The following is a 17,796-nucleotide window of genomic DNA, read 5'->3' as shown; positions in this document are numbered from 1 at the left end:
TTTGGCAAGCTATATTTTATTTATTTTGAATGAAATAAGATAAGTACTTTGCTTCATAATGTCAATCCCTTTATATTAATGTCAACGTTATCTATCTATCTATCTATCTATCTTTTATTTTCATATTTTCTCATAACCAAACGTTGACACGGAAGCCGAAGGAAAGTGATGGCTGGACCTGAACGTCGCTCCTCCTGGACCATCATCCAGAGTGCGTAACAAAACACACCGTTCACATCAAGCTCACTGTGTTCATCGGCTCTTCACCGGAAATGACTATTCTCATTTCAAAATAAAAGCAGCCGACCTCGGTGTATATGGCTAAAGATCTGCAACGAGAAGATACTTTAGGATATATTAGTTAATGCGCTACATTTTTTTTTCATATTCTTAATTATGCTGTTGGGAATTCTTTTTAAATCACACAATTTCAAAAGAGCGTCATTTTTTTAGACCGCAAGCTAAGCCGGAAGTACTTCCATATTCTCTCTGACTTGACCCCCCCCCCCCCCTCCACTCTCTGTGTCTCCGGGATGCTGAGCAGGCGGGCGGGGCTGTTTTTCGTTGCAGTGCCATGCTGCGGAGTGATGTAGCAAGACGTAGCTGGCACATAGCAAACGTTAGCAAGGTTGTTTTTTTAATATACAAATCCTTAAAATCTGTCTATTTTAGAAGCAAAATGGATATACTGAATTCCATCTAACGCCAACGGCCTGCTGCGCCTTTCCTGCTACCTGACACACGGACATCTTGTTTCTGACATATCAGGAGGAGTGCAGAGACATATTTTGACTTCATTTTGTCGCCGGTGCAGATCGTGTTGTCGTGGAGCTCTCTCCGGCCCACCATGGCGTGGCCCTGTATCAGCAGGGCGTGCTGCATGGCCCGCTTGTGGAACCAGCTGGACAAGGCTGACATTGCGGTGCCTTTGGTCTACACCAAGTACACGGATGCTTCGGAGATGCAGCACATCAAGCTGCAGCCGCCGCACCACCTTTCCCAGGGCCGCGTCGCCATAGAAACGCAGCCGTCTCGCGCGGAGACCGGGGCCACAACATCTGCTCGGCCGCCGCGCAGGTGCGTCTCGGAGGACCGGGTGTGCAGCTCGGTGATGCGCGAGGACTTTAAACACTGGAACGTGCGACCGGAGCCGAGCTGTAAACCCAAGAACGAGTACCACGAACCGGAAACCCCGTTCAACAGCGAGACCCAGTACCAGAAGGACTTCAAACCCTGGCCCATCCCGAAAAGGTGCGACCATCCCTGGATACCCAAACAGCTTCCCTCCGCCGACCGGGCTGCGGACAGGTCCAGGCACGGGAAGCAGCCGGCGGAAGCGGACAGCGGCGTGGAGAAGAGCGCCACCGCTGACCAGGTGCAGGAGAAAGACCTCCCGCAGGGGCAGGGAAGGAAAACGAAGTCCAGTAAGCAAGAGGGGCAGAAGAAAGTTGTCCTGAAGGTGGAAGAAGAGGGCAAAGGGAGGGCGGCGGCGGATGCTGTGAACAGGCAGATCAAACAGGAGATCACAGCCGACAGCTCGTACAAGTGAGTTCATACACTACCCCATATCTGGTGTCTTCGGAACTGGGGGGTCCAGAGGCCTCAGGCGTCCAAGGGTCATAGGGGTCAACATTAGTAGTAAACCGTGTTAACCATTCATTCACTTGACTATAAGAAGGAGCAGAGCTTATTTTTGGAGGGGAGGGGTTTATCATTATTCATATTTTCTCAATACACATAATGAACAAACACTACGCTAATGTAATAATGAATTTAGGGTGTGTTTACTTCATTTCAAACCTTTCTTTGTTGGTAGAGAAATGCTTTTTTACACAGCCACCAGATTGCACAACAAATATGGAGTTTGCATTGTCAAAATTATGGCAAACCTAAACAAATGGTGCATCCTGTGTGGTGAGCCAGGACCTGCATGGGCCGCCTCTCAAAAAGTCAGCTGACGTGTTGTTAAGAGGGACAAGGTCAGTGTGGACCGGAGATTGACAGGTTTGGGTTTGACAAACACATCACTTTCACCCAGGGGACCACTGTGTATCCTGGGTGAAACCAAAAGTCACTGTTGACTTATTTTAACTTCATTTTGTTATAACAAACATAATTAATTTAAACCAAACCACAATCTTTTTTTCAAAATAACCAAGGGTTTTTTGTTGCGCATTTTTTGCTTATGTCGATGTCATAAAAAAAAGACCCCAAAAAAAACGTTTTAAGAGAAGTCTCATTAGAAGCCATCATTTTGGGGAACTCATTTATCACTAAATCTCAGGAAAACTCTAAAAGCTTGCTTTGCTGAAACAGGCCGTCCAGAGGTACACGCAGCATGAGGAAGCATTACAGATCAGCTCTAATTTACCCTGAAGAAGGTAATTAAATTAAATGGAAAGGTCGAGTTGACTGTTGATGTTTCGGTCCATGAGGGTACAGGTCTCTTATGCAATGTTCCAGAGGATGATGGGGACTGGTGGATGGATGAGCATCAAGTCACGCACCCCACCGTCATGGCCTATTGAAGCTGTGCCTTGATGTTACCGGGTGCATTTATCTTCATGTGAAGACTTCTGGTTGTTCGAGTGTAAGATAAACGAGATCCATTTCACACTTGGGGCGTGTGGGGATTTGTTGTTCTGTTTTTGTTGTTGCTGATGCAGAAAACTGTGGATTTGGGGAATTTTCAAAGCATTCAGCATCTCATTCTTTGACTCACTTTCAGCAGAGTCGGATCTCAGCCTTTTTATTGCACACTCTTATATCTGTAAAACATTTTCACCGGATTCATAGCAAAAGATGCCCAATGGTATGTTGAGTCGGTGCAGATGTGGGTTGAAACAGAAACCTCGTGATTCGGCTGGTAGAGGTGAGCGAGGCCGGGCGAGATAAGTGAGCGAGTCTTACAGCTGTTCGGTGCATATTGCTGCTGAGCCTTTGTTGTTGAGCAGCAAGGGTGTAGCGACTCCCCCCCCCCCGGGCGGAGACTTGAAGCAGGTCAACTGTGGGTTAATATTGTGGATAGTGTGCCTATAGTGTGGAAACTGCACGCACACACACACACACAGACACACACACACACACACAAACAAACACAGACACACACACACTAACATTTAAGACATGCACACACAAAAACGTATGTTTAAGTAATTTTGGGCTTTCTTCTGTTTTGTTATATAGTTATAATACACAGAACTGCAATTTAAAAAACCAAACATTCCTCAATTAGGGCTGGGCGACTTTGTTGAAATGATAGTCACGATATTGATTTATAAAGTTAACTGTTACATCCAACAAAAACGTTTTGGTTTTTTTTACTACAATTTGCTTGGAATTATTTAACACAATTTAGTAAAAATAGTAATGCAGTACAATCATATCATAACAATAAGATCTAAATGTCAGACACTATATAGACACATCATAAGGTTGAACCACTTCCCAGGGCAAACAGAATCAACGTCATCTCAAAGGAATAATCAAACTGAGGGCTCATCTGTGAGTCCATGAACGAGGCGAGCGTCTGTGGTTAGTGTTCATGTCTGTAACTACAGCAGGACACTTGAGTGTCTGTTATCTAAACTGCCAAAGTCCGTTCAACAAGTGAAGTGGCGATAACGCTGCCGGTGGCCCACCGGTCTCAAGCGGGCTCGGGTTTGAACGACGCGCTGGCGTGCAGATGGATTCTGTGTTTTTGTGCTTTTAGCAGGCGGAGAACGTTCAGTTCAAACAGATCAGTGGTGCTGATTCATCCCCTTGCTGGAAGTGATGGAGGCCACATTTAGTTTTAAGTGTGAGAACTAAAATGCTATATTCCTTGTCAGCAACCAGTCTTATGATAACTTGGGAGGCAAATTTGCCATGTAAGTGAGTAAGTGAGTGAGTAAGTGAGTGAGTGAGTGAGTGAGTGACTAAGTGAATGACTAAGTGAGTGAGTGTGCACCTCTGTGTTATCTACGCCTAATCTGGCATTTTGCTCCAGCAGACTGCATCATATTTTTAACGGTTCCTGTGCAAATTGCTCCACACAATATTTAAAGTAAGCCATAATTCAGAGATATTTATGTGACTAAACCATTTCAGTTTGAGCAGTATTACATGAACGGATGTTAGTTGTCGGGAGATGCAGAATTGAATTATAGGTTCTTGAGAATAAAACACATTTCTGTGTTCAAGGGGCAGATTGTAATCCTGAGACAGTTGGAAAAAAGTCTCATCAGAAAAACGGCTATTGCAAGTCTGTGCTGGAGTTGCACTATTGTTTATGTGGAGTGTAAATAGTAAAGGGACCCAGCACAGACGCTTGTGGTGCCCCGTATTTATCCCAAGGGAGGTTTTTTTGACACCATCAGTATGGATTGCCTGTGGACTGTGAGACAACTCACCATTTCTTCAACTTAGATATCATTGTTGGCCTTCAACAATTGCGATATGGTTGCACTAATGTGCACAGTAGCTCCATTTAGCCAGCAAATATAGAGACTGGAGCAGGACTTTCAGTCGGGAGCCACATTCACAGTCTATTCGAAGCCGTCCCCCCATTCCTTTGTGCTCGTTTGCACACGGAGTCCTGTTCCCCTCAGCTGTATTTTCTGCCGTTTAAAAAAGATGAAAAGACTTGTATTTATCTGCAGAGCACCCAGGAAATGCTAAAGAAAAAACTATCGCACTTTTCTGACAACTACTGTGAGAACTATTTAGTTTTCTTGCCACCGACAGCCCCCCCCCCCCCCTCACAAGCCCCTTCCAGCCTGCATCTCTACACCAACTCGCTGCATTATGTTTCAAATGTCTTCTTTTTTTTTTTGCATGAAAAGATAAGTAATGAGCCTCAGACAGCAGCAGCTGGAGTCTTTGTTGGTGTCTTCTTTTTTAACTACCAGCGCTGCTGTAAGAGACAAAGGCCATTCTTCATCTTATCAGCATTATTTGTTCAATTATGCGATGCGTCAAATAAAAGCCAAATACAATCGCCTCTTTATTTTGGTCTTTTATTTGAGTATGACTTGAATTTTCATCCACAGTGAGGCAGGTAATGCAGGTTCAGTGAGTACAGCAAGGGAGAGAGAGAGCGAGAGAGAGAGAGAGAGAGAGAGAGAGTGAGGCATGACTTTGTTTTAATTTGCGTCATGTATCACAGCTCAACATTTTCACAGCAGCACTTAGGAGATTCTTCTTTTGGTTTTCTTCTCGCACGTGAACTCATCCCTCCCCAAGACAAGGACACCCCATCAACTAAAAAAGAGTTTGTCTGTTATGTCACGGAACGGACACACAGTACGCTTGTGGTATTGCAAATTACACTGTAAAGAGGCCAATGGATTTAGAAAGTATCCTCTTAGAGTCAACCAAGCCTCATGTTTATACTGACAAGAAGTGAATGCAGAAACTCAATTCATTAAAATGTAAAAAAATTAACTAATTTGACGAAAAACCAAACCACCTTTTATTTTTTATTCATGTAGATGACAATTTTATCCAAAGCAACTTACAATCATGTTACATTCATACACCATAGATATAGCTACAGGAAGCAATTCAGGGTTAAGTGTCTTTCTCAAGGACACATTGAGCAGGGCGGGGTTTGAACCTCCAACCCCGCGATCTGACCCACAATTGCTGCCTGAAAATAAAACCAGGCCAGGGTAGTTGTGTGGGATCTATTCAGCGCCGCCGCTCCCATAACGTGCACTACGCGCTGTGTGTAGGGCACCAAGTCCTGAGGGGGCACCACAAAATAGGCAACTAAAAAAATCCTCATAGTTATAATAATTATAATGCCGATATTATTTCAGTCTAGAAATAATAGGCACCTTATAGGCATGTATCTCACAAAACAGGCAGAACAAGAGAGATATTTAATTGCTCAGCACCCCATAAGACAGCCAGCTAAAGCTCACTGTCTTATGTAACCAATTAATCTGATGTATCACATCTGATTACAGTTCATTTACAGGGAAATGTCTACAGATCTGATTCTGGTGATGAATGAATTACGTAAAATACTGTAACCCAGTTAAACCTGACGTTCTGACTGAGCTCACCATAGCTAGACACTGAGAGGCTGCCTTTCTGTACTTCATTATTACAAAGTGTGCACCAAAAATGCTCAAGTCAACACTTTTGTCGTTGTTTTAAAATGGAAATTAGCAATACAAAATTAGAAAATTAGCAATACAAAAATGTTCGTGGGAGCCCCCTTTTGTGACCCTATGACAAGCCCCTGTCATACTGTGAATGCAGTGTTGCATCTCTCAGCATATATACAGCATAGTTTCCATAAGCTGTTGCCTGAGAAGCTTCAGAGAGGCCGAGTGTGAGAGACGAGGCCGACTTGTCGCCGGAGGGAGGAGGGAGTATTGGCCAGAAGCCAGGAGCTCACCCGCTGACACACCAAGACAACACTGCTAGCAAGGGAAGCGACAGTTCCCTTATGCACAGATTGATTTTCTGGAATTCTGGGAAAGAAGCACTCCACTTCCCCTTTATGTGAAGTCAGCTCTGGTGTAGGATTAGAGCCCGTCACTGTGGTCACCATCAGTCATAACTGTACAGAAGTTCTGACCCAGCAGATGTATTTGACCATTTACCATGTGCAGTATATCCACCGTCCAGAGCATAATGTCTCAACAACTCCTGGATGGATTGCCCAGACATTTTGTGCAGACATTCGATGGTCCAAGGGGAGCATTGTGACATCGTGATCCGCTGGCAGAAACACACGTCGGGCAGGAAAATAAGAACACATAACTTATACATAGGACAGGGACAGATGTGTAATAACTTTGGTGACCCCTTTTTCAATTGTCCACTACATTAGTACACAACTAAACACCTGACGACTTTGTAGTTGGTGATAATAACCAATAGCATCAGCTCAAAAAAGTATTATTTCCTTAAGTAAAATATTCTTCTGGCTGTAACGTGTTATTGTACTTTTTATCTGTTATGTCAGCTCGTGCAGCTCGACAGTTTTAAGTTGCAGGCATCTGTTTTTATCCTTTTTCACCCGCAACCCCTCCAGATTGTGCCGTGTTAGACCAGGGCTGCAAGGAGCTGAGCAGTGCTGTTACCCTGGCGTGGTTTCACCCCTGTCGCACGGCAGTGTTGGGTTGCAGCGACGAGGCCTTTCTCTGCGCAACCCCTCCGCCGCAGCGGGTCAGCGGGGTCAGACGTCCAAAACGGCTTTAGTCACAAAAGCAAGGCGATGACAGCAAGGTGGTATGATAGCGTTGCCTGAGAGGCAGTGACTCACAGATCTGAGCAACTTCCCTTAATAACGTTGGGGGAAACAATGCAGAAATAAAAGATGAGGTTTTTTGAAAATGTGTTGTTAGTTTTGGTGTGAGTTTCCTGGTGTTGGACGTAGAGATCTCTCTGATGGCAGACATCTGGCATGTCTCTAGCAGCATGTAGAAACTATTTTTCATTCTACCGTAGTTCTTCCATGAAACTGCTCTAACAGGGTCTGTGGCAGTCACATGACTGATCAACAGACCTGACTGTCTGACTGGATATAAGAAGGGACGTTGTTTTCACAATCGATGAACGAGGAATAGACAAGAGTAGTGTGAGTTGTAAGATGTATCTTTTTCATGACAGGTACTGAGTCTATCACCTTCTATGACATAAAACTAATGTTTTTTAACAGTGACCTTTTCAATTCCCGACACTCAAACGAAAAGGTGAGCTTCGTACCTCTCAGCGAACGGCTGGTTTTGCAGACGTTGCGCAGCAATCTGCCCGTTGCGTATGTGACAGGAGACGCCCGCTGAACCAAGCACACCAAGCATGTTTTATACATAAGTACCAAGTACACACTGACCTCAGAAACACAGACTTTATTGTCACATGTCCATGAATAGGAGCAATGTTACAGTACTGGCCGGTGTTTCACACTGTGGAACCTGTCTGCACACACAGTCTGCCTCTTTCTCTGTCATTCTCACACACGGACACACACACACACACAAACAAACAAACAAACACACAAATACTGTGATGTCACGCTGTGAGTGCTTTAAATCCTTGGCCTGGACATTGTTGTATAACCTGTCTTTGTGGCTTCTTGGTCCAGCCGAGCATTGAAAATGGACTTCAGTCCGGTTATGTAACAGCGCTCTGTGACTTCCTCCGTTCCCCGGTGTAAAGCAGTCATGTCACTGTTCCCAGCCTTTGTGTCGTAAATGGTTAGCTTACCCTAAAACGACTCTTTACGCCTCCGTTTCTTTTAAACAAAGCTTAAAAGTTAGCGACTGATAGCTGATTTAGTTTTAGATGAAAGGGAACACATTAAATAGTGATGTGATGATGTGTAAAGTTTAGGCATTCATGATGTGTCGGCTAAATGTCAGCTCTCTTCATTGCTGGTCAAATGATAAACTTGGAGCAACTATTACTCTGCGGTTTTCCCGTGGAATTGGGCTACTTTTGAAGTGTTGCCGCAAGGTTGAATTTTTTTGTCCGCTGGTTCGGCTAGACCTATTTTGCATGCAAAATTACATGAATATCTTTAAATAAAACTCCATATTTTAAATGAAATCATTTATTTATCCCCAAATCCTACCATAAACTTATTTTAATGCTGGCATACTAATCATTTGGTGTTACTTTGTAGATATTACAATACATTTGGCAATGATAGCAATGCTGTTGGACTTTAAAAGCAGTGCATATGGTTTGGCACGGGCATATTTTGAGTTCTGATATTGGGCTGGTTTTGATTGGCCATTGGGCTGTTTTGTCACACAGACCTGGCAACCCTGGCTAGCACACTAAACTAAGATGGAGAACATGGTAAACATTATACCTGGTTACCATCAACACATTCGCATTGTCATTGTTAGCATGTTTCTTAAGGATTTACCTTCCAAAGGCACACACGGTTCCACAGCGGCTTTTCACCGCATGGAGCAAAGCTGTGAGCTGAACTCGGAGGCGGACGCAGCGCAAATGGCGTCCTGTGTGAAAGGCGCTCGACGAGACGGAGCCGCAGAGCGCCAAGTGCTGTGTGAAAGCTGCTTGTGTGCCACTTTATTTCACAACGCGTTGTCACGTCACGGGCTGTCCCGAGTGCCGTCTAGGGTGGGGCAGTGCAAGGGAGGAGTAAAAACAGGCAACATTGTAAGGTTTAAAATGAACAGGACGGTGTCTTCATTCAAACAAAATAAAAAAAGTCCAATGCTCAACAAAAAGCGTCCTGGGGGAGAAAAAGGTTCTTTAAACAAAAAACTTATCTTCAAACAAAGTCCACTTAACAAAGTCCTCCTCTTGTTTGTTCTCTTGGGCTTGTCCAGCTCCTTCCCTCCTTCTGCTCTCCCCTCTGTCTCCTCTTAAGCTTCCCAGCCCTGCCTCAATTAGCTGTCCTAAGCACCTGCAGCTGGGTGAGTGGTGAGGCAGTCTGGGAGCTGTAGTTTCCACCCGAGCGGCCATTTTGTCAGGTTGTCGCTGTAATCGAGTGGGAACATAGCGTCCCTCCAGTCCCTGTCCCCTTGTGATGCCACAGCGTTTAGCTAAGCTAGCTGCTTTCTAACTGCTAAAGTTAGCTGTAGCCTACATGTTGTACTTCATCGGCATATCGTGACAGGTCTTATCGTATTCTTTGTCATCACCACTGGCGCTATCTAGAATTCTGCTAATCGATGTGAGGTTTTTATTATAACCATTTAATTTGCCCGTTCGTTATTTCACGTCGAAATGGAGCACTGTTTCTTTGAACGATGGTGCTCTTATTTTCAGTGTGGTTTATTGTTTCGCGCCCACGTGCTATCCCATGACAACCCACCTCAAGAACATCTGAGGTCGGAACTCGGCTGCTCTCTCATTACACCCTACTCAAGGTAATACATTCAAGATGTCAAATCAATACAACCGTCATTGAAATGTAATTGCGGTAAACAGGAACACACTGTCTGAGGCGGATTTCCACAGTTATTGATATGCGATGTCTTTCCAGATGACTTGGCCTTACATTTGGTTCTAATGAGGCTGTCGAGCAGCAGCCTGGACTTGCATGCTCTGCCGATGTTGCCACAGGGAGCGGAGACCTTTCCCTGAACCTTGGCTACGACTGCGTGGTTCTCAGCGCTCGCGGTGAATTGTGCTGTGTGAGGGGAAATGTGTGTTTTTGACTGCACTGGAGCCACAATGGGAGACGAACCTGAAACACAGAGCTGTTTTCTGTTTTCCTTTGTTATTACGGTATCATATTGCATATTACAATTTGTATTTATCTTTTACGAAATAGGAAACTTGGGCCACCTTTTTCTTGAAACATTGGCAGAAATGTTAACAGTTTTATATAAATATTGTATGCTGTTACATGCTGACATATTGCATTGTTTCATTTTTCATAGAGCCAGCCGAAATTAATGCAAATACAGCATAAGACTTGTATTTCTGTCCGTTAAAAATAACATCAGTCAAGAGAAAAAATGTTTGCCTTCAGTCATAAACAGATAGACACAAAGACTAAAAGACTATTCTTCTGATATTAGGTTTGGCAGATTTATGTTTTCTAAGGCATCGCCCGATGACCTTTTGTGAAGATTAAGGACCCTTCCAAGCAGTAACCTATAAAGCCAAAGGCATGCTTCAGCTACATCTGTTTTCCACAACAATTACTCATGTTTGTTCTGAAAAGCTGTCCAGATTCTTCTGTCAGGTGAATTTTACAACAAAACAACGTTGTTTGACAGACAGAAAAATAATCTGCTTCCACTCCAATAACTAACTGATCCATCGTTCCATTGTTTTTCTGTTGTGAGATATTTGTTTTATATTTTTATACATTTTATGGAACAAGTTAATTAAAGAAAATAATCGGCATGTCATTCAATAATGTAATTATTGTTAGTTGCAGCCCACATACAATGGAAATGGTGCAGATTAACAGTTTCCGTATTTGTGACAGATGTTCAGTTGACTTCAATATGCACCTGGTTGTCCTCTGTGGTTCACCCAGAGAGCACAAGCTGCAGGCCAGCCTGCTCAGAGGGCCCGCCATGCTGCTGACCTTCTTCAGATCTGCTGTGTGAGAACTACAAAAAAATCCCCCCGTCAGACCGGAGTGAGACCTCCTCCCACCTGCTGTACCTCTGACGTACTAAAGTCGTAATGCGCCACTTCACTTCACACCTCTTCTCCAGACGCAGATTACAACATTAGAATACAAAATGTTGAAACGCTATAATGGAACAGCATTAGAGGTGTTTCATTCAAAGTAACCAGCGGAAACTCAACTGGCGTTTCTTTGGAGGGAGCCAAGGATAGCCGTTTACCCTCTTTCCAGCGCTTTATGCTAAGCTAACTATCTCCTGGCTGTGGCTTCAGAATCAGAATCAGAATCAGAATCAGAAACAGTTTTATTGCCAGGAATGTTTACACAAACGAGGAATTTTTTTTGGTGGAAGGTGCAACATTTGGACATGACAAACAAACAACAATCAACACGACAGAAAGACAACAAATAATGTGAAAGTGTTTGGGTGTGTGCTTCAAGTGGTGTGTTTTAGTTAAAAGTGTATGTTACGCGTGGCGTGTGTTTAAGTTAAAGTGCATGCAAATAAAGTGGCATGTGTGTGGAGGAGGCCTCAGGTTAAAGTGCATGTTAAAGTGACGTGTGTGGAGGAGGGAAGAAGAAGGAGGAGGGAGGAGGGAGGAAGAGGGAGGAGGAGGAAGAGGAAGGAGCGGGAAGAAGGAGGAGAGAGGAAGGTGGAAGAAGAGGTGGTAGTCCTGGGGGTGACAGTCAGTCAGTCCCGGGTTCCATTGATGAGCCCGACCGCCGACGGGAAAAAACTTTTGGTGTGGCGGGTGGTCTTTGTCATGATGGACCGCAGCCTCCTCCCCGAGGAGGGACTCGAACAGGGAGTGTCCAGGGTGGGAGGGGTCAGCGACAATCTTTCTGGCCCGCTTCAGTGACCTGGAAGTGAACAGGACCTGGAGGGAAGGCAGATTGCAGCCGATAACCCTCTCGGCCGAGCGGATGATGCTCTGCAGCCTGCACTTGTCTTTGGCTGTGGCTGCAGGGTGCCAGACGGTGATGGAGGAGCAGATGATGGACTCAATGATGGCCGTGTAGAATTGTACCATCATTCTCCCTGGCAGGTTGAATTTCCTCAGCTGCCTCAGGAAGAACATCCTCTGCTGGGCCTTCTTGGTGATGGAGCCGATGTTCAGCTCCCACTTGAGGTCCTGGGTAATGATGGAGCCCAGGAAGCGGAAGGACTCCACAGCGTCGACGGGGGAGTCACACAGGATGAGAGGGGCGGGTGGGGCTGCATTCCTCCTGAAATCCACAACCATCTCCACTGTCTTTAGAGCGTTGAGCTCCAGGTTGTTCTGGCTGCACCAGGTCACCAGGTGGTCAGTCTCCCACCTGTAGGCGGTCTCGTCCCCACCAGAGATGAGCCCAATGAGGGCTTCACGTGTATCCTTCAAATATGAGAGTGTTGTCCAGCTATATGTCATAAACATTGTATGTTTTATGATCAATACCTTTTTTAACTTGTCACTCTTACTGTCATAACTCTTCATTGATATCATTATTGATGTTTTTTAAAGCTCTACGAACCAGTTCACTTATTTATGTCACCCTAACTTCCTTCTGTCCACAGAACTGAGTACAAGGCGTATAAAGATGTGAAGCCGGCAAAGATGATCCGGGCCCGGTCCCAGTACCTGCCACCGGATGAGAGGACCAGCCTAGAGACCAGCTACAGTGCCACATACAAGGGCCAAGCCCCGCTGAAGCCTGCTGACAACAAGGCCCTGGAGAGGAGGAGGATACGCAGTTTGTACAGCGAGCCTTACATAGACCCTATCAAACAGGTAAGAACACGCCTCTCTGACTTCAATTCAGGGAGGGGCAATGGGAAATTCCTGACATGCTCATCTCATTGCACAGCACAGTTTTAGAAATGACCAGCCACAAATGGAGCGTTCCACCTCAGAAGTCTCATTTCCACGATCTGACGTCCTTAGGTTGACAGGTACAGTGCCCTCCGCACTAAGCCCAAAAGGCCTGGAGCCGCAGCGGCGGCCAAGCCAACGAAGAAAGCCAAAGATAAGCAGAGCGCCGCGCTGAGGGGCTCCAAGAAGACGGCCTCTGAGAACCAGCTCGAGAACCGGCCAGCGGTGGGGGACAAGGAGAAAAGTAAAGAGATGAACAACAAACTGGCTGAGGCAAAAGAGTAAAAATCATTTAGCACTACTTCTCCTTTTATTCCTTTCTTTTGCGGGGTGGGGTGGAGGGCAAACACCAAGGCTGCAGAATGAATTCTGGTTCTCCTCATCTCTCCCCATCTGGTCTCTTTCTTCTCCCCTCTGTTCCGCATCCTCTCCTTCTCCTCTGTCCTCTCTCACTACCTCTTGGCTACGTTTGTAGAATAATAACAAGATGTCGGGGTTTTAGACATGACACCTCATGCTATAGTAGATCGCTATAGTAACGAGTGGGCGGGAGCATCCTCTTCCTCTGGCATTTGGTGCCCCCCGCCCCCACTCTCCTCGCCTCCATCTCCAGGTTGTCATGGCTACAGGCTGCCAGGCTATGCAATGGATGGCTCTTGTTGCACGGGTCCACCGACAAGCAACTCTGAAGGCTTGGCTTTGATCAGCTGAGCAGATTGCTCTGTTGAGTTTATCAAGGATTTATTCCCCCCCCCCCTCTTTTGTTTTGATCGTTGGAGGAAAAGATAATCAAATTGGCACGTTGGATCTGATTTTTTGCGCCTGCTAAATTAACAACAACTCTGAAAATCTTTGATAAACGTCCTGCTTGGTTAGTCATGAGTGTCTGATCCCCGGCTTGTTCCGGACCTGCTGCCTTCTCTGTTCACGGCTCACAGGGCTCAACGTGTGCGTGAGCTCTGTGTGTTCATCCCATTCAGCGTTTGCTCCACTTCATGCGAAGCCCATTCATACGGCGGCATTTTAGTTTTTTTATGCCCAATGTGTTGCCAAGGAAGCATCTGGGTCACACCAAACTGATTATGAATCCAACACCAGCCATTTGAACGGCAGTTTCCCCCGCAGTGGTGTTGTGCAGACGTGCTGAGATGAAACGGAAGAGGAACAACAGGAACAGAGAGCGGCGAGTGTCCTGCCGAGCGCACAAGCGTGCGGCGCTGTCGGTCTCAGCGGCCATAACTCAGTGTAATCACCTCTCGTGTGCTCTTTATTAAGGACCGATCCCTCTGCAAGGCTTCACCGCTGTTACGCAACTGCAGTAGCATGCAAACAAACGCACACCTCCTTTTGGCCTTTTCCGTTTGGTAACTGCCGAGGGTGACCGTAACCTATATCATTAACCTGCCAAGGGACGATAGCAGACAGCTCATATTGCTGCTTAAGAGCGCTTTCACATAACCTTTAAAGAGGAAGTCGTATGGATGAAGCACAGATCCACGTTCCTAATACATTCACTGCCATTCGTTCACAAGGATAAGAAGTTTTATCCCTTTTCTACATCTACGTAATAAGTTCTAAGTAATATCTGTTCCAACCACATCTTTTATTTTAATTCAGCCCCAATAAGGGCACAGTGATGTGATAAGTGTGACTGCTTCTGTTTTGTGACTCCAATATTCATCTCTTGCTGTTTTATCTATGTTGTTCTACTTTTTCTGACCAAATTCTAAAAGCATGAACACGTATAATGGTTTGGTGAGGTTTAGGATGTTTATTTAAACTCTGGCGAGTTCAACGCGGCGTTGAGTGTACGAGGTTTCTTGCAAAACATACAAGAAACCAACTCCTAAATTCTGGTTGAATCTGAATCTCCTCAGGGAGATGTGTTGAAGAAAAGGGGGAAGGTTGTATCACAAGACTAATTATAACCTCTCTTGTGTAAATATAAATATATTATCGCGGAGCGACATGTGAGTGAGCACCCGGTCCCAATCTGTTTTCACTGAGCACACATAGAGAGAGACATCACTGGTGTCCTTGTTTTTGGATTAGAAGAGCACTGTATAGTCCTGTCCCCCATACACACACACACACACACACCTCACTGCTCTCATTAGCTCTGCTTCTCAGCATCCTTCCCTCCATTATAAGTGGAACGACTGCACCATCTCTACATCGTGTGGTGTCTGACAGCGACCATCACCACCACCATGTCTATCCAAGCTGCCCCATCAGGGACGACTCATTAGCATTTTGCAGCCTTTGGTTGGGGGACGCATTGTCATGTAACACAAGAGAGGGGTGGGGTGGGGTGCTTGTAGAGGCGGTGAATGTAAACAGCTGTCAGCACACCTCACACCCTGTGCTATATCTTTGTGACTATTAGGCAAATAAGGATAGAACGTATGGTTATAAAGAACGTTCTGTATTGGGCCCAAAAAAATTAAAAATGACTGTGACGTGCTTGTGTTTCTATCTGCTTGCTCATAATTAATGAAACATTCCAAATAAATGCAGAAAAAGCAGTGTCTTCTTCTTTTATTTCTTAAAAAGAAAAGACAGATGAGCGGTTGCAGGTTTCTGTCTGCATTTCTCCTGTCCCTGTCTTTGTCTTTGTGAGACGGACGACATTGAATGCATCCACATGGAAGAGAATTTGTTGCTCTCACAACTGCTTTCTATGCTTATCCCAAACCGCGCCCCATTCTGGCATGAGCTCTGACGTCCTCTCCGAGGCCCCGCATGTTGCCCTCGTGTGAGAACTGAAGAATATATTTTTTTTTGCATCGTGTCTCTAATATATTCCAAGAACTCACCTGACATGTAGAGCAACATGCGCGTCAAAGGACGTCCAGAATCGCATTCCAGAATAAGATGTCATGCTTCTTAGGCTCATAGTTAATGTGAAAATTATGCTATTTTTTGCTAAAACAAACAAAGACACCCACAAATGTGTGATATTACATTTGCTGAGATCATATTGTTCTTTCTTCATACTGTGTCCAATTTGTCATGTGCTAATGAGTGACATTCTGATTCATTTGAAGGGTTGTGCTAAAACAGTACCACTACATACAGCTCTGCCAGCCAATCCGAGATATTGGCTGGGTGCAGACTCTAAAGCAACACCTGTGGGGCTGTGCGCTACCCAATCCAAGGTAATCAATCGCGAGAGCAACCAAAGGGAAGTCGACCGTGAGCCGCAAATACCACTCATTCCCATTCATACATGCTCATAGAGTTGTGATTTGTTTTTGTTTTCTTTTACAGTCACAGTTTTTTGTTTGTCTCACCGCATTGCCTCCGGTCCACTCCTCCGGTCACAGCTCTTATTAATATTTATCTCCCATATGGACACTCGAGTGTCTGACTAGCTGCTGTCACACTCTCTGTGTAAGAACCTTACATGTGAGGAGGCCCCAGATTTTGCTCTACATTTCCCCCCCCCCCCCCCACCGCCGTTATGATTTCAACATGCACGCAGCACCAGACGGATTACAACGAGCGGTGAGTATGAATGGAAAGAGGGAAGCTTTGGGAGCACACAGTGCAAAAGGATGTTGTAAGAGCATGTTAATGATCTTCACTCTGTGCTGCTTATTGATCTTTATTCAAATGTGTCTTGCATATTGTAGATATTCTGTCACAGAACACCCCGAGACCCTCATTGCACTATTGGTATCCTGGAGTTCATAATGTTACAGTGACTTACTGGATGGGTCGAAGTCGAGATTTAAACCAAGGGCCCGTATTGATCTCAATGCGAAGCGGTCCAATGCATCGTTAGAAAAAGACAAAAAGCTTTGATTCACATGTGTATTCTAAAACACAATGGCTTGTATAGGAGTTTGTTTGTAATATTAGTGATAAGCAAACAGGCCCCCGTGGCGATGTTGTGTCTTCGTCTCATGTTAAGCTCTGGGCCCGAAGACAGAGGCCTGGTTTTCTCCTCTGAAATGAGCGGTCACCGGGTGCTCCGCCCAATGGCTTGTTGTTGCTCGCCCGGGACAAATGCCTCATCGTGTGTCTCTTTCTGTCTCCTTCTTCTCTGCTGTCTTAACCATGTGCTGCCTCCTAGAGATGCTAAGGACGAGGTTCTCCGACCCGGTCATCATCATACCCAGGGTGCTGCTGGAGGAGAACCACCAGCACCACTGCTGGAGAGAGCCGAGCCTCGGAGGAGCACCGGAGTCGTACGCTTTTCCCTAGATGGCAACCAGACTGAGTCGCTGTGCCCGTGAGGATGGAGGCAGATACTCCTTCTACAGACTGATGCCCTGTACTGTAAATATCTAGGATTTGCAACTAAGTTGGATTAAGACAAGAGGTGAAATATACACCCCCAAAACAACATTCAGCTATCTTAGTGGCAGATTTGAAACGTGCATGTTTGATTAAGGTCACAGCTGTTTGACCCACGGCATTATTCCAGAGGTGCTATATCATTGGTTTTTATGCCATTTATTTTGATGGAATAATGTCAACATCATTTGAAAAACAACAATTGCAATAGAAACTGTTCTGTATATCCATCGGTTTTAGTGTAAATAAATAATCATAACTTGCACATTACAACACTGTATTGTAGTTTTTGTTGTACGGTCAGTAATTCACAAAGAGGGGGTCTGAATGGTGTGGAGAGATGAGTTCAGCATGGAGCAGAGGGATGCTCATAAGTGCGGAACAACTGTGGGATGGAAACATTAAACATGGATGGTTGAGTGATGATGAACTGAGGGTTTTGCATTTGAAAAGAAATCTAATACTAATATCAGTTTTTGGTATCTTTTTGTTATCTTAACAAAAGAAACAATTTATTAAAGTACCCCACCACTCAGAAATGTGTTTACCTTACTGTTCCTTCACTTGGATATTTGAGCT

The 17,796-nt window shown here is 45.1% G+C and overlaps 1 protein-coding gene across 3 annotated transcripts; it reads left to right on the top strand.

Moving 5' to 3' along the window:
- The first annotated feature begins 562 nt into the window (after positions 1–562).
- Positions 563–17,646, top strand: map6a (microtubule-associated protein 6a). Of its 3 annotated transcripts, XM_056411688.1 has the most exons (5): positions 563–1,545; positions 12,621–12,834; positions 12,988–13,196; positions 15,963–16,073; positions 16,186–17,086. In XM_056411688.1, the coding sequence occupies exons 1-5, from the start codon at positions 848–850 to the stop codon at positions 16,283–16,285; spliced, it is 1,332 nt and encodes a 443-aa protein (XP_056267663.1). In that variant the 5' UTR covers positions 563–847; the 3' UTR covers positions 16,286–17,086. The 3 variants fall into 3 exon arrangements, with proteins under 3 accessions (XP_056267663.1, XP_056267665.1, XP_056267664.1); XM_056411690.1 differs by lacking the exon at positions 15,963–16,073 and having other exon boundaries at positions 12,988–13,159; positions 16,994–17,646; XM_056411689.1 differs by lacking the exon at positions 15,963–16,073 and having other exon boundaries at positions 16,994–17,646.
- The last annotated feature ends 150 nt before the right edge of the window (positions 17,647–17,796 follow it).

Source organism: Pseudoliparis swirei, chromosome 3, assembly GCF_029220125.1.
Source record: "Pseudoliparis swirei isolate HS2019 ecotype Mariana Trench chromosome 3, NWPU_hadal_v1, whole genome shotgun sequence".
NCBI lineage: Eukaryota > Metazoa > Chordata > Actinopteri > Perciformes > Liparidae > Pseudoliparis > Pseudoliparis swirei.
Note: the sequence above shows the minus strand (reverse complement) of the source record. Positions and strands in the feature narration are given on the sequence as shown.

What these genes read in the sequence shown, in the direction of transcription:
- map6a (XM_056411688.1), top strand. Translation starts at nt 848, where the DNA reads ATGGCGTGGCCCTGTATCAGCAGGGCGTGCTGCATGGCCCGCTTGTGG. An exon ending in ACATAGACCCTATCAAACAG is followed by an intron (nt 12,835 to 12,987) that starts GTAAGAACACGC and finishes TGACGTCCTTAG; the next exon opens with GTTGACAGGTACAGTGCCCT. An exon ending in AAACTGGCTGAGGCAAAAGA is followed by an intron (nt 13,197 to 15,962) that starts GTAAAAATCATT and finishes ATTCATTTGAAG; the next exon opens with GGTTGTGCTAAAACAGTACC.